This window comes from Ambystoma mexicanum, chromosome 1p (assembly GCF_040938575.1).
Source record: "Ambystoma mexicanum isolate Mex_15411 chromosome 1p, UKY_AmexF1_1, whole genome shotgun sequence".
Classification (NCBI taxonomy): domain Eukaryota; kingdom Metazoa; phylum Chordata; class Amphibia; order Caudata; family Ambystomatidae; genus Ambystoma; species Ambystoma mexicanum.
Window position 1 is genome coordinate 1,094,359,929 of NC_090921.1, and position 23,924 is coordinate 1,094,383,852.

Sequence of the window (23,924 nt, forward strand, 5' to 3'; positions counted from 1 at the left end):
AATTCCTTAATCCTTCTATGCATATGATTTTTCCTTGCTTGAACCTCCCTCACATAAGTTTGAGGACAGTTTGAGCTCTCAAATCCCAATTCCTTAATTTTGTTTGGCAATGTAGTCGACTCCCAGAAGTCCCTAATCAGCCTATTAATAGTGTTGAGGCTTTTCTGGTTCCAGCTAACTCTATTCTTTTGACTATTTATAACTATATTTTTACAGCTTGTTATTTTTGAAGATAGGATCTTTAGATTAAGTTTCAGACTAACTATATCATGATCACTCACTGAAGTATTTGTTACTTCCAAACCATTTAAGTCCCAGCACAGACCTTCGGAGACAACAACATAATCTAGCCATGAATGCAGTCCTTTTCTATATCTCCCAAAATGGACCCGTTAAGAATGGACAACCCCCACCATTCCCAGAACTCTCTCCAGCACATTCCTTGGTCAATTTGGAGTCATGTGTAGGGACTTGAAGGATCCCATTCTTTGTTCAGCAACATAGAAGAAGGCAAACAGTGAGAATTAAAATCCCCTACCATTATGATTTCTGAAAGCTACCAAAGTTTCCTCTAATAACCCCAAAATCTGGACTATTCTGCAATGGGAAGGATGCCAATACATGTTAAACAGGAGAATGTGTTTGCAGACTGAATTAATTTCCAGCTCTAGAGATACCCCAAAACACCTCTGAAATCACTCGAAAGCAATCTTCCCTTTATACCACCCCATGCGTAATGCCAATGCATAAACCCCACCCCGAACCCTTAAGGCCGACCTGCATTTAGTCTAGTTGCAGCTTGTTGGAAATAAAGCTATCCGTCCCAAACCAAATTTGCCATGGCGCAAGATTCCTGGAGACATACTATTACATAGACATTTAAACTTTCTACCACATTCAGATCATAGGGCAATTTACCAAAACAACCTGGCATTCCATTGCCAGGGGAAAACTCTTTGTGGGCAAAACTCCTTCCAATTCCACTACACTAACAGATCCTGTGCTCTCTTGAGTCCCGGTGTCACCAATTCATCGACTGTTGAAGGGCAGAGGAAACAACTGACCAATCCATTTTTCCAGAGCCAGTATTGCCCCTATCTGCCCCCGTTGTTACATAGGCTCTTTTTCCATGCACTCTCATTGACTCAAGCTTTATTACCGCCCTAAGGTGAACACAGATCACATTAAAGCCCAAATGTAAGCATTTATGTAAAGGTACAGTGAGCAAAAAGCGATAGCTGCAAACTCTCAAAGTGGGGGAAAAAACACAGAACAGGTTATCATGCCATGTTCTTTCTGGAGAGTAGCGCCAGCTACCTTTTTTGAAAAATATTTGCAGGGAACTTGGGGTTGGTCACCCTGAGTTACCGGGGGAACGCAGCCGTGGACTCCCTGCTCTCTGTGCTCATAGAGGAACAGCTCCACCTCACTGATGAAGCCCAACAAGGCTGAAACACGTGTATGGGGTTGCTGTTGGTACTCTTGTTCAGAAGTGAATTGCAATAGCATTTCGGTGCTGGACTGCCTATGTGGGCGCGACAAAGACTGATATGCAACTGGTTATTTCCCATCTGTGAAAGGTAAAGTGAGCAAAAAGCGATGGCTGTCAACTCTCATCTCAGAACAGGTTATCATGCCATGTTCTTTCTGGAGAGGGGCGCCTGCTACCTTTTTTGAAACATATGGAACTTATTTGTCCAAAACGTAAGAAAGGAGTTAGAAACATCATACACAGACTTACAAATGAAGGCCCAACACCGTAAAAAGCCCTTCCCGAACAAGAAAAGAGGGGGCCTAGTGCCCTCAGAGTTACAATTCCCAATGCAGTTCTTTTCAGAAGGCTAGTTTAAAAAAAGAAAAAGAGTTTGAACAAGTGTTTACAAAGCCAACAGGCAGTTAGTAGGGGTTTCAAAGTTGTAGAACAATTGTAGGAAAGTTCTTGGGAGACCCACTCCCAATCAAACCACTGCTGAGGCAAGCTAGAGTTAGGGCAAGAACATTACACTTGGTAAACCCTATGGAGGAAAGAGAGTGGGAACAGATAGGTTTATTCGCCCCCCTGCACTCTGATTCTCATAGGGACCACTTTGGCAACTCTTCAAATCGTGGGGCCCCCGTACTCTGGGTTTTGGTTCCTCAAGGAGGCCCAGAGATTGCGAGTGCAGAAGTCACTTTCGGATTCAAGATTTAGGCCTGGCTCGTCGGCAGTTCCGAGCTCTGGTGAAACACATCCTGGGACTGAACAGATGGGCAACCCTGGCACGATGAAGAACGGACCACAACGTTGTCTACTACCTCAGAGGACCCATCCAGGACATGATGCAGGTGGAGAGATGTTGTTTTTGATGTAAACAAAGAAGCTGGTCCTGCAAGGCCCATCTTTGTGCTGGAGACCTGCAACTACAGGGAGGGGTCTCTTGCTTCACGGACGAGGGTCTGCAAAGTCCCAAATCCAAACTCGGGACAGCAGCCGATGCAGTGTGACAGCACACAAGGAAACTGGTCTGCCCACAGGATGCTTCCAGGACCCTTCCGAAGGCTTCCAAGGACAGGGTCCTCAAGCAGTGATTAAGACTCATTGTTCCCACTGACCCAGGAGTCGAAGCGCAGATAAAGGCCTTCAGGCGATCAGCAAAGGAGCCGGGCTTTGCCTGCACTGTTGATGAAGACAATGCTGGTCTTCAGCAGAATTCTCCTCATCAGAGGATTCTTGGCTTCAACAACGATCTGATGAATGGCTGCTCACCAATGTTAAGGGTCTGCACCATTCAAACTGATAGGGCTTGCCCAGTCATGGACAGCCTCCGGCCACCATATCTGCCCAGCAACAGTCACACTTTGGCATGGATGTGGATTCGGACTAGAGAATCCCCAACCCCCACATACGGCCAGAAACACACACCACTGCTTTGTCCAGGAAAGCTGCAGCTTTCTCTAGGAAAGCACTTCCCATATATGGCAAATCCACCACTCAGAGAGCAGGAGAGAGGTCCAAATACAAGATGGCCAAAGGACAGGAAAAAATCTCACGGCACAGTCTTTTTTTGGAGTATGTGGCACTCAAAGTCATTAAGGGGTAACATGCAAAAGTGCAATAGAATCATTGAAAGAAACATATCTGCTGTCACCAGCCCATCTGGGACACATCATGCAAGTAACCACCAAGATACGAAAACCAATGTTGAAGGGACACAAAATATCCCTACCACGTCACAGTATGGGGAAGAGTACAATGTCAAATGACAGAATTTCATGATGAAGAACAGAGTTCACCTGCACCGAAAGCAATAAGGACTGTTGAGTGCCCCGACAACAGAGGAGCATAGCAAGGTAAGTGAAGTAAAAGGCTTCACTTGCCTCCATTAATCAGGACAGGTTCAAAACAGCAAAATGTTGGGGGGTGCCATAAATGTCTATGGAGGGAAAGCAGCAAAATGAAAGTCTTGCCTAACAGCAGACAACGCTCAGCCACATTTGGTTATGACCACCTTACCGAATCATTTCCTGTTTACGTTTTCTATCAATGTCCTCTTGTATCTTAATTGCCTTCTGCCTTTCCACTTCCATCATCTGATCCAAGCGTTTCTCTTCGGTATCAACCTCCTTTTCAATCAGGCTCTTCTCTAGTATCTGGGCATCACGGATGGCATGACACTTGGCATTGAGAGTCATCTGTGAGGACACAAATGTGAGCGTCAACACAAGCAACATTGCTCATTCCAATGATCGATATTTGCAGAGACAAAAGAAAGGACGAAGAGCATGAAAAGACTAATAATCTTACAACCTGGCCTGATTTGCTTGTCAGTGTCCTATCTAAATAATGTGCATATATCAGACTTAAGTGGCCACCAGGTGAGTCAATGTCCTATCCACTAGGCTCAGCAGGCAGAAATAACAGGCTTTATTGCAGGGGACAAGTCCTAAAAAATAAAGTGGGGGGGGCTCATTCACAAACCAATTATATGTGGCACCACCAGGAATTGGCATATCAAGGTGTGCTGTGAAAAAGGTGGGAAGACTCTGTCCACCCGCGTCTGCCCTTGACTTGAGCTCTGCTTTATTGCATTCATTCCAGATGCTCATGCGATGCCAGCACGTAAAACAGGGTCTCACGAGGTCAGTGCAACACCAGATGCCAGGACATCGCTAGTCCCGAGACCAAGATATTTTTTCGGTAAGAATGAACACAGTAAACTGGCATTCCCCTTCTAGGCAACCATACTATGGAACAAACTTTCTATGCACATCAGAAAGGCCTCCTCCGTGTTGCACCTCAGGAAGGACTTGAACACCTTGCTCTTCAAAGAACACCTCACTGCATTAGACATACACAACACTGGACCATTACCCTACCTACTTTATCAATAGCTACATGAATGTACTGTCTTTTGCTTTTTTCTTTCTCAGACCAATGTACTGTACACCACACATATACAGAGCTCCAACACTTTCTAGCTTTGTGCGAGCTATATTAATCTCTGGATATGTACATCTGTTGAGACATAAATACATATAATCCGGCTTCAACTCAATGGTCTGGATGATAGGAAATGACCCACGCTGCTGCTAACTCTATACACTCACAAATTTCTTTTAAAAAAGATGTTAAAACAGAATTCCTTAAACATTTTCTTTTCATACGTATGCCATATTTTTCCTTTTGGAACCACCTACATTGCTTTGAAGGGGCCCAAAGAGAATTAAGTATGGGTGACGGGGGTATTCACTTACACCCCACTGCAGGAACGTGCCTCATAATGCAGACTGCTCCGTACCATAAGGACCAACACAAACAGTCTCAATGCTAATGTTTGATCCAGCAATGTACCGCAAACCAATTTTCAAAGGGATACTTTTCACGCAGGGTGCACTTTGCAGGGGCATTTCACAGCTTTAGTGTGTGCCAGGATCTGCCCCATCCCTCTGACACGATTCACTCAGATGCATCTTTGAATTGTGGTGCTCAAATCAGCCTTGCACTCCAGATACTAATGTACCTTTTGAACAGTGACAGTCTGACTTGCAGTTGGCATTTTGATCCACCTTGCACAGAAAAGTGTATCTACTTGTAAAATGGAAACCATGAAAATACCCCTCTTTTTGACAGAGGGAGATGTTCCTTCCATGTTTTCCTCTTAATCTTTCACTTTTATAAACACAGCCATCAGAATACGCTCATGAAAGATGGCTCATGTAGGCATTGCTGGTGCAGTGTATGATGAGGACTCGGATGTCACAGTAATTACAATATAAAGTGCAGAGTTGGTAGATTTATTCATATGCATTTTAAGTGCACAACATTCACTAGCAAGGTAGACAGTTGGCGCTGTGTCCCAGACAGGAGTGTTAGTTGTTCTCTAAGAGCCAATTCGCAAAGGTCCTCTGGAAGACGGGGTGGTTGGAAACATTCCAATTTGCTAGAGGGAGGAGATTCCAGAGTCTGGCGGCTGGAACAATGAAAGCAAGCCTCCAGATAGTAATTTGTGGAAGCAGGGAGTTGATTACATGCTTTCTGTAGAGAAGCAAACATTTCTGGTCGGAGTGTAATGTTGGAATTTGAAGAAAGCCTTAGGTAGGCTCAGGGGTGTTGCTAGGTCTGGAAAGTATCCGGGGCTACGCTAATGTCGGAATTGTCAGGACTGGGGGCTAGCTAGCGTTTTGGTTGTAGCTCCTGAGATTCTATCCGGGGCTACAACCAAAAGACCAGGGGCTATAGCCCTCTTAGCCCCCCCCTAGCAACGCCTCCAGGTAGGCCAGGTTTCACGAAGGCTGGATAGACAATGAGGATTGTCTTGAAATGGATACTTTTGGTAACTGACAATCAGTAGAGGGCAGATAAGGGCTTCTTCCAGGTTGCAGCAGGAGGTGGGGATGGAAACTCTCACTCCTTCGCTGTTGGGATAAAAGGAAGGTGGAAAGACCAAGAATGGCCCTGTTATTTTAGTCTGTATTAGATGAAGATGTTACGCACAGTAACTTATGAGGGAACGGCAGGTAAGAAGGTTTGAAAGTGGAAAAAGCAAGTGCTAACCACAGAGTTTACTTAAGTGTTATGAGAGGTCAGCGTTGAGGTTTACACGAAGGATTTGTACTGTGAAGGGAAGGATAGTCTAGATAGAGGAAGACACATAATCGTTATGATTAGATTGATGGTGCAAAAAGGGGTTATCATTAGTTCCATGCAGTGCTCCAGGTAAAATGTTGAAGTGGGAATACTTTACTCTCTATTTTTTTAAAGTTGGGAGTAAAAGGATATTTTAGGGAGTAAAAAAATAAGTCCCATTCTCAGTGGGAGTATAAGCAAGTGAAAGTATGTTTTACCTGTAAAACAGAAATGTTTTGCAAGAAATACTTTAGTTATTCATGCACGTGAAAAGGTAAATGTTTACCTCGTCAGATTAGGCAGTAATAATAGTAGAGCTTCTTCCTGGGGCGCTACTGTTACTACTGGTCCAAACATATCAATGGGGCTGTGTAGACGAAAGCAGAGGGATATGCTCCGATGTGTGCTTCCCATTTTGGTTGGCAGTATTTTCACTCCCCATTTTTATTTTTGGGCAGTATTTGCCTATTTTTAGAGCGTACAAGTGGCTGATACACCCCTTATCTGTAGGGCTGGTTCCATGATTATGTAATTGCAGCACAGTATGGCCAGGCAAGGGCCAGATCTGATTTTTCTAATGATATATATAGTCAAATATTTACACATTGAGAAAAGGATGAGAGTTTCCCTTAAGCTAGGGGAAGAGGCTATGTGGGACTGTCACTAGTAGGGGTGTAAGACATGGCGGTCTTCACAAGCTTTTCATCAAAGACCCAAAGGCTCACTTTTTGTTTAAGAAAGCACTCCCAAGTAGGCCAAACAAGCATGCCACCCATGCATTTTGCAGATGATACAGTGGTAGTAGAGCGGACAGGAAACATTTAAGTGACCTTTGTACGGCTTTGAGGATATTTGTTTATAGAATTGCTAGATACTAAATGCTCAGAGCCACTTCCAAAGTGAAACATTGGAGGAAAAGTCACAATCAGTAATGCTTCCACAGCTCAAGTAAATAACTTATTTGGGGCCTCATGATGAGCTGTGCAGAAGTAGTAATACATCTAACATTTCACAGGACTGAATGTGTCAAATTCTGTGTTTCACAATTGAAACTCTTCCATATTCATGCTGTAATATGGCATTCCCCAATGGAGTTCAGTGAGACTTCAAAATGGTGAAGACCTTAAGGGTCCACGTGACTTTGACTCATGTGGACCCTTGTCTTTACTGCAGGCTTACTGCATTGACGGCAAATGTGTTTGGTGGTAAATCCACTGAAAATACCGCCAAACTCGTAATTAGGCTCTTAGTTTTTAGTGGAAACTTGGCATTGTCCAAATTACGGCTTTGGTTGATGCTTATAGAGGCAGAATTGCAGCCATATATGGAGTAGAACTGTAGTTTTAGGCAGCCCAGCTAACCTTAACTGCTGCTGCACTACTTAGCCAAAGTGTGCAATCATGAGCGACTTAACAGCCATGTAACACACCTAGCTCCTTGCAGCTCCCTGTACAGACACCTTGGGCTGTGCAGAAGAGCGCTCTCTGAGACACTATCTTATGAGAATATCGAATGATTCCCTCATCTTTCTGAGTTCTATTCATGCAACATATCCTAAAATCTATCCACAGATCCATAGCAGCCAGTTGGAAACCACCCTTTTGGTCTCCAACTACTTCACCTTTCCCATATTTGATCCTAGGACATATCTGGCCTACGTACAGGGCAGTACCAAAGAACTATGTGGGAGTTCTCACCATGAAATAATTTTAAAAGGTACTCCAAGGGCAAAAAGCAATCACAATTTAGCTGGTTGGCTGGTGATCATCTCAAGCCCATCACGTAGCCAAATATTATGTGTTGGCCCCCTAAATTGCTTCATACACACAATCACACATTGCAGGTCTAATCTCTCTATGCGATTGATAGATCTCCAAGGTTAGGGTCTATATTTTAGGCTGATTTCACAATTACTGAATTCATACCTTCCATTTAGTGTGCACACAACCATGGTGTCTGGTACCCACATCTACCAACACAACAGCTATGAAATTAGGACATCACTGTGAGGGACTGTGCTTATTTCATCGAATTGAACCAAGGAACGTCAATGTTCAGGAGACTTTGAAAAAAAAAAACGGCCCCTTAGCCACCCAGCTATAGAAGAACATCCTCTGCTTCTGAGTAGTGAAAAAAGTACAACAATGTAATACGTCACATGGTTATCCTGGTTTGGGTATGTTTGACCTTGTGCAAATTGCCCTCTGCAATTCGAACTAAAAACATTTGACCTTTTGACCAAATTTACCTCCATTGTTAAGGATGTGGGGGACACCCCTGCTGCCCCCTTTTGACCTACTTACATGAACATGAGGAGCAGGGAACATCCCCGAAAGCCCCAGCGCCTCATGTTCAGTTAAGTAGGTATTAACCTATTTGACCTAAAATAAAAAGGTCAATTTGGACCGGATGCAAAAAAAGGTCAATTTGGACCACTCAGAAAAGGTCAATTTGGTCAAAAGTTCAAATGTTTTAGGTCAAATAGGCTAATACCGTTATCATTAGATGCCCTCAGAGTTGATTCCTTATGTTTCACTATTAGACATCCATATCTCTGGATCATAAGCCGTATGCAAACTAGAGCCTGCTCGCCCCTTTCCAAATCCCACCCACATTTGGCCCACTCAACATTAAGATCTTACCTCAGTCAAGTGAGAAGAACAAGTAACTTACGAACATTGTTTACCATCATCATTTATCATCTAGGGGCCACATTTTACTTAATTCCCTCTATCCCAGTCCCCTGCCTTTTGTTACCAGCAATATTCACATTCTCACATGCCCTAAACATAAGCTAGGCCACCTTCTGGAGTCAGCTTAGCAGTTCTAGTTTTACTATTCAGGAATTTACCTGTAGGACCATAAATAAACACTACAGGTATTTTAAGCCCATATATGTGACAGGATTGCCAGGGCATGCTCTCGAGCCCCCCATAGGCCCAACACTACTGTGGGTCTAAACTATAGTTCTTCCGAAACTGCAATGGAATCCCAAAGTGCCTATTACCCACAGACATACTTTACTATGTCACATCTATCTACAAGGTAGTCCATATATAGTGGACTAATGCGCATCCACACTAATACAAAGCATTTCCCTCATGCCTGAATCCATCCCTGCATTTGCAACCTCCTTCCCTACTTTCCCTCCCTCCTACTTCACTCCGGCTCATGGTCTCCTCCCCAACAGACTAAAGTCTAGTTTCCCTATGCATTTTGTAGGATTCCCTAATCAAGAACCCAAAAGTATAGCAATTCCCTCAGTTTCTTGGCTGTCAGGTTTCACCACAGGCCCCCTTTATACATTGGCTTCCTCAGGAATCACAAGTCCCCTCTTTCACCAAAGGGTGTCCTCATAACAAAGTTCAGTATTCAAATGTTCCAATACAAAGTCCTCAAAGTTCATAACAACGAAATTCCCAAAGTTTAATAAAGAGTCTTCCAGTGTCAAATAAAGTGAACAAAGACCAACGTATGTAAATACCAGATAAGGGAACTACTATGTTGAGGAGATAACAGTTAGAAACACCATAGACAACTTTGTATTATAAGACACTACATCTTAAAAAGTAATTCCCTAACTAGGTCAAAAAGGGGCTAGTACCCTTTGAGTCAAAGGCCCCAAGGCAGTTTTTTTTAGACGGCTCGGTGTCTTTTTTAAGAGTCCAAACCAGAGTTGGCAATGCCAGCAGGCAGTTTGTAAGTGTTTCAAAGTAGCCAAGCAATTGAAGAAAAGTCCCTAACAGAACCTCTCTCAATCCAACCACTTTAGGGGAAGCCCAGGGTAGGATCCTTGACCAGAACTCTGCCAATCACGGTCAGGCAAGAGAGAGGTAGGGTAAGGACTAAACACCTATTAGACCCTATCGAGGTGGAAGGGGTAGGAAAAGCTATGTTTATCAACACATCTACTCCGATTCACTCAAGGACCACTTTGACAGTTCCAGAAATTGCTAGGCTCCCGTGCTCTGTGTCTTGGTTCCGATGAAGATGGTCCATGGGTTGCGGGTGTAGCAGTAACTTTAGGTGTCAGGTTTTTGGGTCCTGCTAGTCCGTGGTTCCATGCTCTGATGAGACTGTTTCCTGAGACTGGACAGCTGGACGACCGTGGCATAATGATTAAAGGACCACCATGTTGTTGACAACCTCAGGGGAGCCCCACCCAGGACACAATGCAGGTGAAGATTGTATCCGTAGTAATCTCTGGGGAAAAAAACGAATGGTATATTTGTTCGAATTTTCAGCTGTACCAAAATTTCATACAGACGACAATTTCGAACAAATATACCATTTGGTGCCATTATAGTGAACAATAGGAGCAGGAGTTGTGGGAGGGGGTCTCCCGCTACCTTATTCACTATAAAGTCATCAGTGGTTTCCGGGGTTATCCCCCTGCTCCCGATTCAATAAAGTAAAATTTTAAAAAAAGGAGGACCCTGCGGCACCAGTTCCCATCCACGTAAGTGTGAAGGGACCCGGCGTCACAGAGGGACGGGGGTGTTGGCGGCACACAACGAGTTGTGCCGCCAACAGGTAGGCAGGGGGGCGGGTGGGGATCATGATTTCACTGCAGTGCGCATTTCAAATTCAAAATTTCGCACCTCGGTTAAATCACAGATATCCGGCGGAGATCACTGATGGCCACATGGAGAAAATGGTGGAACATAACCCCATGGTGGAAAACAAAAAGCTGTTCCTGCAAGGCCCTTCTTCGTGCTAGAGAGCTGCAACTACAGAGGATGGCCTCTTGTCTCACAAGTCGCAAGTATGCAATGTTATAAGCCTGAACTTGGGATGGTGATCGATGCAGTGAGGTAGCCCACAAAGAAGATTGTGGGCCCACAGGATGGTTCTATGACAATTCAGAAAGGCTTCTAAGGGAAGGGTCCTCAAGCAGGGGTCCATACAGGAGGGTCTCACCTATTCAGGGCTCAAAGCACAGATGAAGGCCTTCTAGAAATCAGAAAAGGAGCAGGGTATCGAGGGATGGTTAAAGAAGACAATTGTGGTTGCCTGCAACAATGATCTTCTGGTGTTCAGCTGACTGCTCCTCTTCAAAGGGGTCTTGGCTCCAACTGTGAGGTGATGAATGGCTGCAAAAGTCCCCCTTTTACCTAGGATTCAATCACCCACAAGCCCACCAATGTAAAGGATCTGCACCATTAAAACTGGCAGGTGCTATCAATTATGGACAGCCTCTGACCACCACACCTGCCCAGCAATAGACGCACTTTGGTAAAGATGTGGACTGGGACAACACAGTTCAAGAGACACACACACACAGACACACAGACACACACACGTCTTTACATTTAGGGCAAAACCAGGCCTCAGAGGGCAGGAAGATGGCCAAAGGGCAGGCCCAAATTTTGTGACACGGCCATTTTAGAGTATATGGTTTCCTAAAAGGGCATGAAGCTGGAAAACGCGAACGTGCACAAGACAATTAAAATAAATGCGGTAGAAAAAGATCCACTGCCACATCATACAAGTAACCAAAACGTTACGAGTAACCAAGTTATAGGGACAAAAACTATCCCTAGCACACCTCACTATAAGGTAGAGAGTGCTGTGCAAAATAAACAAAAGATTCCACAATGGAGAACAAAGTTCTTCTGCATGGATACCCATAGGCACTGGTCAGTGCCCCCAAAACAGATGAGCTTAGCAAGGCAAGTAAAGTAAAAAAGCTTCTCTTGCATCCAAAAGGAAGGGTGGGTTTAAAACAACAGCAAAAGCGTTGGGTGTTCCATAGATGTCTATAGAGGGAAGGCAGCAAAAGGAAAATCCTTCCTAAAACAGAAGATGAAAGAAAACAGGTCTAATATCTCTGATACATTGAAAGCCATCCCTTCCACTATACGACAAAGGCTGATGTGCATCTGCAGTGGAAGGCCACCACAGTCTCTGTTTCTGCAGCATTCATTGCAGTAAGTGCATCGTAAGCCTTCTGACCAAGCAGTTGAACTCTATGAAATGGAAAATCCACAATCGTAGCTTGAACTTTTGGTCAAAATCCAGCCACCTTCACCCCAGACTTCCTGCTTATCAATCCACTGTGCATTTCATCCCACGAAAGCTTGCAGCCACAGAATCCACTCTGATGTCAGCGATCGGATTACCTTCCTTGTGAAAGTACTCATTTTCTTGCTATCTTCTACTCTGTAAAAATTCAAACAGCCATGAACTTTCACCCAAGGTTTCTACCATAATGGTCCAGTATTGCCATTGTGCTAGATGCCCTGACTACCAGTGAACAAACTTATATAACTCCTCTTAACGTGCCATCCAGCTTTCTTGTCTCCATCTCCGGAGGCAACATTGACATTGAAGCAGGTGAACTAGACCTTCAGCTCACAGCAGTATCTACGATTGAATCACGCAATGACTGAATTTGAGCAGGAGTCGCCACAGGAGCCATATATTTTTTATCAGGGACGCTAGCCAACAGTGGCATGGAAGCTGGTGCCCTCAGCACCTCCTGGCCTATCTTCCATATCTTGAGCATAATTGGAACCACCAAGGCCAATTTCCTTGACCTGGTCAGCTTTTTATTTAGCAGAACTTGGTCCTCCTGTGAAGTCTTAGTGAACCGCTAACTTCAGGTGATTTGCTATCTTTGTCTTGAAGCCGTGAAAGGCCACATGACAACTCATCAACACTCTCAGCTTCATGCACAGACACCCTATCGGAATAGCCAGTGGAGTGTCTTCATTAGGCCCTGCTGCTGAGCATGAAACTGCCGCATCACATCTTTGGTCTTACCAATCAATGTGGGAAGCACTCAGTGCAGCTCCAGTTCTCAGGCTCTTTCAGCCAGGCACTGGGTTCTCTGCTCTCTATTCAAAATATACTCAGAGATGAGAGCAGCAATAGCTCCTCGCTGAAGAGCCATGTTGACAACGAGATGTTGACCAGGGACGAGACCTAGAGCTGTAAGATCATGCCTCTCTTAACAAGACTGACAACAAGACCTCAACGACTGACTCCCACACCAATGCTTTAATGGCTGTACCGTAGAACTCTCCAGTGTTAATAGACATTTCTAATCAACACTGGACAGCTATTGCAATTCCCAGACAGCAACATTTGGCACCAAATGTCCATGTTCAGGCGCAGGCGGCAACTCTGACTATGCCTTTGACACCAAGCCTTCCTACAAAGATTCTGAGGCAGATGTGGGGGTAAAAGGCCCCTGCAGCGGTATTTGCAGTACCAGCCTTGTTCTAGTACGCAAACTTCAGCACATTTGGCAAGAATCCTGCTTAAGGGGACGCACACAATGAACACAGAACTCATGATGGTCCTTCCTACCCATATTCTTTCACAACCCCTTGATGCTTGTCTTGAAGAGTGTAATTTTCCAACTGTCCAGATTGGCACAAGACTATGGCTGGCAGATTAGAAGAAAAAAAAGACGGCAGTCAAAAAGGCTAAATATTTCTCCAAAACAAACATCTCCACAGAGAAAGGGATTACTAATCTAATCAGGAGCTCTCTAGGGATTTCTCTCTGAAAAGACGGAAAAATAATATGAGAGTTCAACTTTGGGTTTATAATGCAGACAGTTAGCACTGATTGGCTGATAGTGGACTGGTTGGGAATGTGCCCTGAAAGGGGCACACACCCATTCCAAAAGGTTAAGGTTGAACAACATGAAAAAAATGCTATGCTTGCAGCTCGGAAACCTTTCACAGCAGGGAACGCTGTGCGTCTACATCGCTGACCTCATGTCCCTCAACGGTTTCCATCCGCTGTCAAGTATTAACGTCAGCGTCCGTATAAATGGCACGCACTGCGCCTGTTGCCTCAGTTAGGTTTTTCCTCTCACTACCACATCAGTCTCGTATACGAGCAAGGTGCGAGCATTAACAGAGGATGGAAGTCAAGGAAATTAGGAAATTCTCTCTGGATAGAGTGGTAGGATGGGATGGGCAGTAAGGTGTTAGGGAGAATTCTCATTTCTGTGCTAATTCAACCTTACAACCCCCAGCTCTTTTGCTGGACTTTAGGACTTTTCATTTTTATCCTGGAGTGAGCGGGACCTTGTTCTCACCCTCTCATGTATTTTTGATCTAATTTGGGCCCTGTGTTTCTTTTGGTTTTGGAGTCTGACAAACTCCATAGGCATCACCTTTTATATTGTGACACACAGCACCTTCAGTTTACTGTCACAGAGAAGTCATTTGGATTTCTCTTAAGGTTTAAATACCTTCTCCTGAGTAAACTACTGTTCCCAAGAATAGTAAAGTGAAATTTACTGTTTTACCTATTTTTTTTATTCCCGGACCCCAAAATAAATATATAATTAAAAAAAAGGGAATTCGACATTTTTTTTTTCTACATTTATTTTTCAACATTATTGTCATTCTACATTTTATTTTCGACATTTTGACTGACCACCGGCTGGCGACAGTGGTTTAATTTTCCTACCATTGTGTGTTTTTACCGCAGGCTGAATCCTCAGCTGCAGTATTGCACCCATGGGTGCCCATTTTGTCAAAATGGTACCGTCTTCTTTTTTTTGCCATTTCTTATTAGGGAGGTCTTTCTTGGCTTGTACTCTGCGAGCCAAACCAGGTTTGGTCCCTTTGTTTGTTTTGCCTTTGGCGGGCTGCAGTGCTGAAACCTGCTTCTGGCTCCAGCGTGTCTGGAAGGACAGGAAGCGAGGGAGTTTCTCGAAACTTCCTTTGCTTAGTCTCCTTGGTGACCTGAATGCACTCAAAGGTGATTGGCTGGCTGTCCTTGGAAGACAGCCAACCTGCTGTGTGAGTGACAGCTAGGCTGCGGATGAATGGGAGAAACCTACATAAAAGCCAAGATCTCTCAGACAGAAGGCAGAGTCGACCACGGGACGAATGAACCCAAGAAAGAAACTGGAAGAGAAGCTTGCGGCACCCTCCTGGACCATTGGTTTGCCCGTTGAAGCCCTGCTGCAGTTCTGAAGCTCCAATTTCGCATCGACTAGAGAAGCCCAGAAAGGTCAACATCTTCCCTTGGGTTGGTGGTACCAACTGACCCCAAGACGAACTTGCCTGGAAGCCCTTTAGCTGCTGGCTGTACTTCCTTGCTGCTGCTGGAACCGAGTTCCAGGGATCAGGAACACCAGAAACGAATGCATCATCTCTAAGCCGGACCCGAGCTCCAGGAAGATCCTAAGGACCCTCTCGAAGCAGGACGACCCAAGCCTGAGCCACTGCAACAGAGTGCTGGACCCCAGAAGCAAGGGTAGCCCACAAGGTGTCCAAGAACCGCAGTGGTGCTGTTGACCGGTAGCTGAAACCGCAAAGTGCCGCTGATTTGGAAAGAGCCCTTTGCCGCCGCTGACCTTCAAACTGCAGTGCTGGAGTCCTCCAGACATCCTCCCTCTTGTCCCCAAGACTGAGGCCCAGCAACCCAGGACCTGTAGGACTACAACCTGAACAGAACCCAGCTGGAACCTCTACGTCCAACATAAGGTACTGTCTTGACAAAGGGGTACTTACCTTTTTTGGTCTGTAGCTTGTCTGTCTCACTGGAGACTTACAGTGGCTGCTTTTTCTGCAGAGTTGCTTGCAGCTTTGCTTTCACAAGCCTTACAGCTTGTGGCCCAACAGTGATTCTTTTCTACAAACTCTCTATATAACTTTGTGCAAGACTTTGCTATCTACCAGAAGTGCTTTCGCTACCCTATACATTTTCTATTCACATTGGCTGTCCTGGCTCCCTGCAGACTCTTCTAACCCATTGACTATAAGTGTATCTGTCTCTCATAGGCAATACATAAGTTACTTGTATTGCTGGGAAAGGGTTAACCTATACTTCATTGGGGGATTGTAAAGTACTTATCTGTTCAGAGAACTTGTTTACCTTTTTCCTTCACTAACCTTTTCCACAACTCAGTATTGCATTTAAGTATCAAAAGTGATATATCAATGTCCAGTGTCCTACCTATTGAAAACACCTCAGGGTGTAGGAAGTGTGTGTGTGACATCCCAAAAGGGTATAAACGTGCTTAACTTAAATCTGAGGAAGTGTTTTGAAGGGTATTGCTGACAATTGCTCCTTTCTAAAGAAAGCTTATTTAAAACTGACTGTTAAATAATTATTTTACTAGAAAACCTTGAGTATAAGTGTTATTTGACTACTTGTATTTGTGAACCTCCATGTTACCTCTCTACAGCTCACAATGACCCCTCTTGAGATAGGTCTGGCTGCTCAGTCACTCTACCAACTTGTGTAGTACATACCTATACCAATAGTTGGGTATCTATTGCCAAGAGGACAAGGCTGTTGTAGACTCCCACAGGGTTACTACATACAATCTTGCCTAACATAAGGAATATGTGGGAGGAACATCCAGTCGAAAGAACACTACTTGGGGTAATTTGTTCTTTGAATGGATTGTGTTCTTTCACGTGTTCTTCATCTTTGATAGACTCCCATAGCAGTACCTTGTTGGAGGCGGGAACGAGAATTTATTTCACATTCACACTGTGTAAAACAGCCTTTCCAAATCTGTTTTCCTGGCCCGATAGAGAATCTAAACCATAGTGCCTCGTGAAGGTATGCAATGAAGACCAGGTGACAGCATTGCAAATATCTAGCACCGGCACCTCCCTCTCAAGGGCGGAGGAAGTGGCTACCCCTCTAGTCAAGTGAGCCCTTAGGCCTTCAGGGACTTCTTTCCGAGCCAGATTATAGCATTCGGAAATGCACAGGATAATCCAACGAGACAGTGTTTGCTTCGTAACCGACTGTCCCATCCTATGGCCCAAACAGCTGACAAACAGCTGATCCTCTTGTCTTAATTTAGATAGCCTGTTGATATAAAAAACTGAACGCTCTTTTAGGATCCAGTCTGTGGAGTCTTTCCTCCTCTTTAGACAGATGATGAGGAGTGTAGAAAGCAGGCAAAACAATCTTTTGCGTTAAATGGAAATCTGGCATCACCTTTGGTAGAAAAGAGGGGTGGACCCTCAACACCACTTTGTATTTATGAAGGACTATAAATGGCGGCTTAGATGACGGAGCCTGAAGCTCGCTAACCCTGTGAGCAGATGTAATACACCGTTTTTAAAGAAAGCATCCTGAGTGGACAGGAATGCAAAGTCTCGAAAAAAGTGCCCATCAGGAAGCTCAAGACTGAGTTGAAGTCTCAGACTGGAACAATAAATGGAAGCGGCGGGAAGATATTGGTCAACCCCTTTAGAAATTGGATGCCAATAGGGACCTTGAAATAAGAGCCCTGCTCTGGCGAGCGCTTAAAAATGGACAGCGCTGTCATGATAACAGTTAGCTGTAGCACCTTGAAGACCCTGATGGGTTAGATGTAGTAGGAAGGATAACATTGATGGTGTGTCAGAAGTGTATGGGTCAATTTCCTTATCTCTACCCCAGCTGAAAAACGTGTTCCAACAGCAGCGGTATAGAGATTTTGATGCTGGCCTTCTGGCCGAAACAAACACCTCCATCACCTCTTCTGGAAGGTCCAAATCTTCGTATCTTAACCTCTCAGAAACCAGGCGTGAAGATTCAGGGTCCTGCCCTCTGTATGTAGAATGCAACCCCCCACCCTCTTGAAAGAGCAAATCCTCTGATTGGGGAAGACAAATTAAAGAGCAGATGTGTACCACGTCCTCCTGGCCCAATCCGGGGCAATCAGGATCATGGGCTTCCTGAACTTTCACAACCTACTGAGAACATGCAGAATGATGGGGACTGGTGGAAACGTGCACAGGAGTGGAAAATCCCAATCCACCACAAACGCTTCTCCCAGAGCTCCTCTCTGAGGAAATTCCCTGCAGCAGAACATGTCACATTTCCTGCTGACACTGGATGTGTACAGATCCACTTGAGGGGTTTCCCAAAGGGCAAAGATCCCTCAAAGGACTTCCTGATCTAGCTCCCACTAGTGGGAGAGTGTGCTGTGCCTACTCAGAGCGTCCGCTGCTGTGTTTTTCTCCCTGGCTAACTGAACTACCGATAGGGTAGTACCCAAAATCAGAGCTGCATTGCCTCGCTGCACAGCCGTAGTGCCCTACAACTCTTCTCTGTTTGAGGTAATGAATGGCCACCATATTGTCCGCCATTATCAGGATGTTCTTTCCACATAGAGAGGGCAGAAAGGCCATCAGTGCTAGTCTGATTGCCCTCAGCTCCAAAATATTAATGTGTAGTTTGGAGTCCGAAGGACACCAGCATCCGCTGATCGTCAGATCGTTGGTATGTTGCCACCAGCCTGTGAGGGAGGCATCCATAACTACCGCAACCTCCAGCCATGGTTGCCACAAAGGTTCCCCTTTCAACATGTTCACCTCACAGGCACACCACAGAAGATCCTGTGCGACCTGAATCAGATCCGTCATGCCGCCGGAGAACTGTGAGCATCGGGATCTGAGGGCTCACTGAAAGGATATCATTCTCAGATGGGCTTCTGGCATCAGAAAAATGCAGGATGCCATGAGGCCCAGCAACCTCAGAAGGTCGAAGGCCGGTAGACTTTGGGCATTCAAACTTGCTTACCCTCTGCAAAATGTGAAGAGCCCTTACCTCGGGTGGCAAGGCTTTCCCTGAGGAAGAGTCCAGGACTGCTCCAATAAATTGCAGCTTTTGGGAAGGTGTCATCTGGGACTTCCTGAAGTTGAGGGAGAAGACCCGTTTGGGGAGAGAGTGGCAGTTGCTGTCTAGATGTTCGAGAGCCTGTTTCGGGTGAACAGGCTCTGATCAGCCAATTGACCAGGTAGGGGTAGATGTGAATCCCCCCCCCCTCCTTGGATTCACTGCCACCATTGCCTCAGGCGGAGGTTAGCCTGAAAGGCAGCACTCGAAACTTATAATGAGAACTGTCAATGTCAAATTCCAGGTACTTTCTGTACTTGTGATGTATTGGCACATTGAAATAAGCATTCTGAATATCCAATGGCACCATCCAATCCTGGAGCTTAAGGGCCTGGATGATCTGCAAAAGAGTGACCATTTTGAACTTGTCCTTCCTGAGGAACTTGTTCAAGCATCTCAAATCCAAGATGGGTCACAATCCTCTGTCCTTTTTGGGATCCAAAAGTACAGTGACTACCAGCTTTGATTAATTTGTGCTGCAGGTATTAATTCAACTGCACCTTTCTCCAACAGGATTAATACCTCCTGTATGAAGAGCAGGTCTGAATCTTTCTAGGACTGACCTCTTCGGGCACAGTTTGGAGGCCTCTTTAGAAAAGGAAGGCAGTACCCCAGGGCAACTGTCTGCTGTGCCCATGCAACTGAAGTAATACTTTGCCACTCTTCCAGATGCTGAGATAACCTGCCTCCTACCACAGTCCTGTGGGTTAAGTCGTTAAAGTGGTTTTGGGGCTGCAGAGGTTGCAGATGGCAAACAAGCTGTGGATGTAGAAGCACCTCTGCCTCCACGTCCTTGTGAACCTTGAGGATGTCTCTTTTGTCCCCTCGGAGAGAACTGGCCTCTCGATCTTCCGACGAAGGAGTACAAACAAAATGACCAACCCCTCCAACTTTGCGAAGGTTGGTCCTGTGGTGGCTGCTGAATTGCAGCACTGAAAGATTTAACGACAGCTTTAGATGATTGCAGTTTCTCTAAACTTGCATCAGCCCTGGAGCCAAAGGGTTGTGGACACCCAAGCAAACCTCCTTCGTACAGTACTGGCAGACATGGAGTGACTCGCACAGTGTGCTGTGTAAAGGACAGATTGTAATTATTGACACATGGCATCCTTTCCATCCGGTATGATGTTTAAGAAGCCCTCTCTCTCCTCCCCCTCATGGATATGTTGAGCTGTCATCGCAACCACCTCTGACAGAGTATATTTGAACTTATAAGTATAAGGGACAGGTGGTATTCACTGCCTTTAGAGCCATGTTCCCTGCCGGGAAAACTCTTTTCCCCAGGGTATCCCCTCTTTTATCATCTCTGTCTGGTGGAATGGTAGGGTACGCCGCCCCATTGGAGGTAGAGGTGGCTGCTTGTACCACCAAACTCTCCATGCTTGGGTGTTTGGGGAGAAACTGTGGGTCCATGGAGGAAGGTCTGTATTTCTTGCTGAGATCTTTATTCACTGCAGGGGTAGAATCTGATTTCCTCCAATTTTCCAGGACTCTATTTCTGACTGCTGTATGGAATGGGAATATGGGAATATGGGATCCTTTGCCTGACCCTTATCAAGGATGTCAGTTAAATCATCCTGTTCAAACTCCATAGCAGCTCTAGCCCAGCCAAGATACTGAATTACCTTCGACATCACAGAACTGTATGATGCATTAGCATGCCCATATCCCTCAGGTGTACCAAGCCCCACGTCTGGAGAAGTGTCCAGCCACTAGCATCCTTAAGTGTGTCAACCAGGTCCCTCATCCTGGATTCCTCTGAGATGAGCTCTTCTGGGACACCAGCAGTGCTATAATCAAGGACAACCCCGAATACAGGGCTGTCCTCTTCCTCCTCCTCATAGATATAGTTCATAGACTTAAAGACATTTTTCTTTGTCTGAGGTTTAAAAACCTTAGACGAGCTCTATGAGGATATCGAAGGTTGCAACAACATTGACTTCGACGTCACCTTCGAAGGGAAAGACTTGCGTGTAGGCGGAGTCTTAACTTGAAGTGTCGAGTCCACAAGTGGCGCTTCGAGATCTTTCTGTCTGGGATCTTGGGCACACTAACAGTAGATTTTGTTGACACCAGGTTGGAAATCTTTTTCGAATTCTCCGAAGGTGTAGGTGGTGCCATCTTCCAAAATACCTCATTTTCAGTCAGAAATCCTCCAACTCAGCTTTAGATCCCATCTTTTTAGGGAAGCTTATCCGTTTTCCATCGGGCAAGGAGCTCGATCGAGATCAATGGTGTCTATTTCTGGATTTCCTCAGGGAGGATGATGAAGAGCGACGAGACCTCGGCATGGAACACTTCGCATGTTTGCTGCATTTCTTGGACTGCTGAGGAGAAATGTCTCTCGTGCTCTTGTCCTCGGAAGACTTCACCTTCAACAGAGAGTTCGAAGCAGATTTCGGGGAAGGCCTACCCAGGACGAGTTTCCCCTTCCTCTCTTTTAAGGTCTTCACTGTCATAGTCTGACAGGAGCCACAGTCATGGACTTTGTGGCCCATTCCCAAACACCAAAGACATACTCGATGCAGATCCATTATCGACATCTTGGAGCCACAATCGGTACATCTTTTAAATCCCATTTTTGGGGTAGACATGGATATAGAGTAATTCTAAGTGTGCAGTTAAGCTGAACGCCAAGGTGAGTGATACGTTTCGAACTAGCTGTGGGGGGAAAACAGAACTGATGCAACTGGTGCGGTGCGTGACATTTATACAGATGCCGACGTCATACTTGACAGTGGACGGAGGCCATCGAGGGACACGAGATCGGCGATGATGATGCACAGTGCCAACTGCTGGGAAAAGTTTCCAAACTGCAAGCAGAATTATTATTATTTAATTTTTATAGGGCGCCACATGCCCATGGGCCTCAGGGCGCACAAACAACATGAAAAGATGGAAAGAATCGACCGGGGGGGGGGGGTATGTGCCAGGGGAAGAGAGAGCTTCAGGAAGTGTCTTCACAGCCTGGTTTGAGGTTTAACAGGTGGTTCTTAACATGTTTTTTAAAGACAGTGATTGTGCCTGCTGATCTTATCAACACTGCAAGAGCATTCACTAGGGGAGCCTGGACGGCAAAGATTGTGCTGCCGAATCTGACCAGCTTGAACTTTGGTTGCACAATTTGAGGTTGTCCTAAGAGCGCAGCAGACATCCCGGCTGATTCACCTTCATGCAGTCTTTCAGATATGTTGGGGCAATGTCCGTCCAGCATTTATAAGACAATGGGGGTCATTACGAACTTGGAGGTAGCCATGGTGCTATTAGTGCCATGGCTGCCTCCAAACTCGGGTCTAGGTCCGGGTTCCTTGAATGGGGACTTACCGGGTCATTCCAATCTTGGAGGACCCGGTAAGTCCCCATTCAAAATACCCATCCCCATTCCCATTCGAGCCCCCATAGGGCTCAATGGGAAAGGGGAGGGAGCTAATAACGGGCCTGTTAATAACGGGCCGGCTATTAGCTCCCTGGTCCCTTAGCGGGACCCGCCTAAGGACCTCGTAATGCGGCGGTAAGGGGTTAACAGCACCGGCATCCTTACCGGCGCCGTTAACCCCTTACCGCCGCACTCGTAATGACCCCAATGTGAAGATCTTGTGGGTGATCCTATGTTTTATTGGAAGCCAGTGCAGATCACTTCTGGCATCAGAGACCTGGTCCCATCTTGATACCATGAATAGGACGCACTGCGCCATTCTGAGAGACCTGAAGGGATTGTGTGTTGACTTGCGAATTGCCAGTCTGCAGACTATTGCAATAGTCCCACCTGGAATTTACTACGGTGATGGCTAGTAGGTGACGTATGTAATTTAGGAGCTTGGTTGTGTAGCCACAAGAGGAGCGGGTGTGCGAAACACAAGGTTTCATAGTGATTTTGGCATCTAAGTAAACGCCAAGTGTCTTCACTATCCTGGCTACAATGATTGAACCGCCGGCTATCATGAAACTATCATATGCTCGATCGAGTTTCTTCAGCGGTGGACCTGAACCCACGATCAGGAGCTTGGCGTTGTCTCTACCGCTGTTTAAGAAGATGGAGAATTATTATGTGAAAAGCTACAGTTTGAATTTTTGTTCTTAAAGGTAGCTTCATTCGAATGGCAGAGGTGTTGTACACCAGTGTTTGTGTCATATGGGAGTTATATTGGAGGGTGTGTGGAATGAGCCTGTGCCTTCCGCTAAACTACAAAGGTGCGTTGTGCGAGGGGAGAAAATGGGTTAGCTGCACAAACATCCTGGGTTCCATCTATGTACAAAGAGCAGTGCTATGTTTCACAGATGATCTAAGTGCTAAATGAATACACAATAGTCACCCTGGTTCTGTCTAGTGCGAGCAAGGCCCCCCCATTGAGGTTTTCTAATGGCAGAATGGCCCCCCTCATGTGCTTTAGAGTAACATACAGTGCTGACTGCGAAAGAAGGATCCGAAGTGCCCAATTGCCCTACTCGCGGATGATCCAAGTGGTATTTCGAAGGTGCAGTTTAAGTGCGTTGAATTGCCCACCCTCCGAGCCCATACCCAGATGCAATCCCCGGCCCACTGTCAGGATTCTTATCATGTGCGAGTTACTGGATTACCTTCATGAGTGCTCTGTATAGGGTTGGCAGCGCCCAAGGCAGGGTTAGAGGTGGTGGAGCACAGAAGATGAAGGAGAGACGAGGCAGTAGCTGAGAGAGGGATACATCGGAGGGATACTGGATGAAGCTAGTGCACAAGTGTTCAGGGAGTGGACGGGGGAATGGTGGGGATCAGGCTGTGGCTGGGAACAGCCAGGTTTTGAGGGCTTTCCTAAAGGCCAGGTGATTCTCTATGAGATAGAGTGCGAGAGGGAGGGAGTGGGAGAAGGTGGGTGCAAGGCCGGAGAAACAGGCACCTCCTAGTGTGGAGAACTTGAAAGGAAGGACTACCAGGAGGTGTACAGAGCCTGATCTGGGGATTTGGTTGGGGCGGTAGCATGGGACCTTGATTTGAAGGAATTCAGGGCCTTTCTTGTAGATGGCGCAGTTGGTAATGCACATGGCTTTGAAAGAGGCTATTTGGTTGATGGGCAGCCAGTGAGGTATCCTGAGAGTGGGAGAGATGTGTTCACTGGGGGAGAGTGTGAGGTGGAGCGTTGCTAGGGAGTTTTGGATCCGTTGGAGCGTTCCGAGTTGATATGCTGGCATGCCCAGGTAGAGGGAGTTGAAGAAGTCTAGGTGTGCCAGGAGGAAAGCCATG

General features: G+C 45.8%; 1 protein-coding gene across 1 annotated transcript in view; it reads right to left on the bottom strand.

Annotated features, from left to right (window-relative positions):
- CFAP45 (cilia and flagella associated protein 45) overlaps nucleotides 1–23,924 on the bottom strand; it is a 368,333-nt gene that overhangs the window by 235,235 nt on the left and 109,174 nt on the right. The window contains exon 6 of the mRNA XM_069604692.1: nucleotides 3,494–3,672. Within this exon, the coding sequence (XP_069460793.1) occupies nucleotides 3,494–3,672 (179 nt within the window). The remainder of the gene's footprint in view (nucleotides 1–3,493; nucleotides 3,673–23,924) is intronic.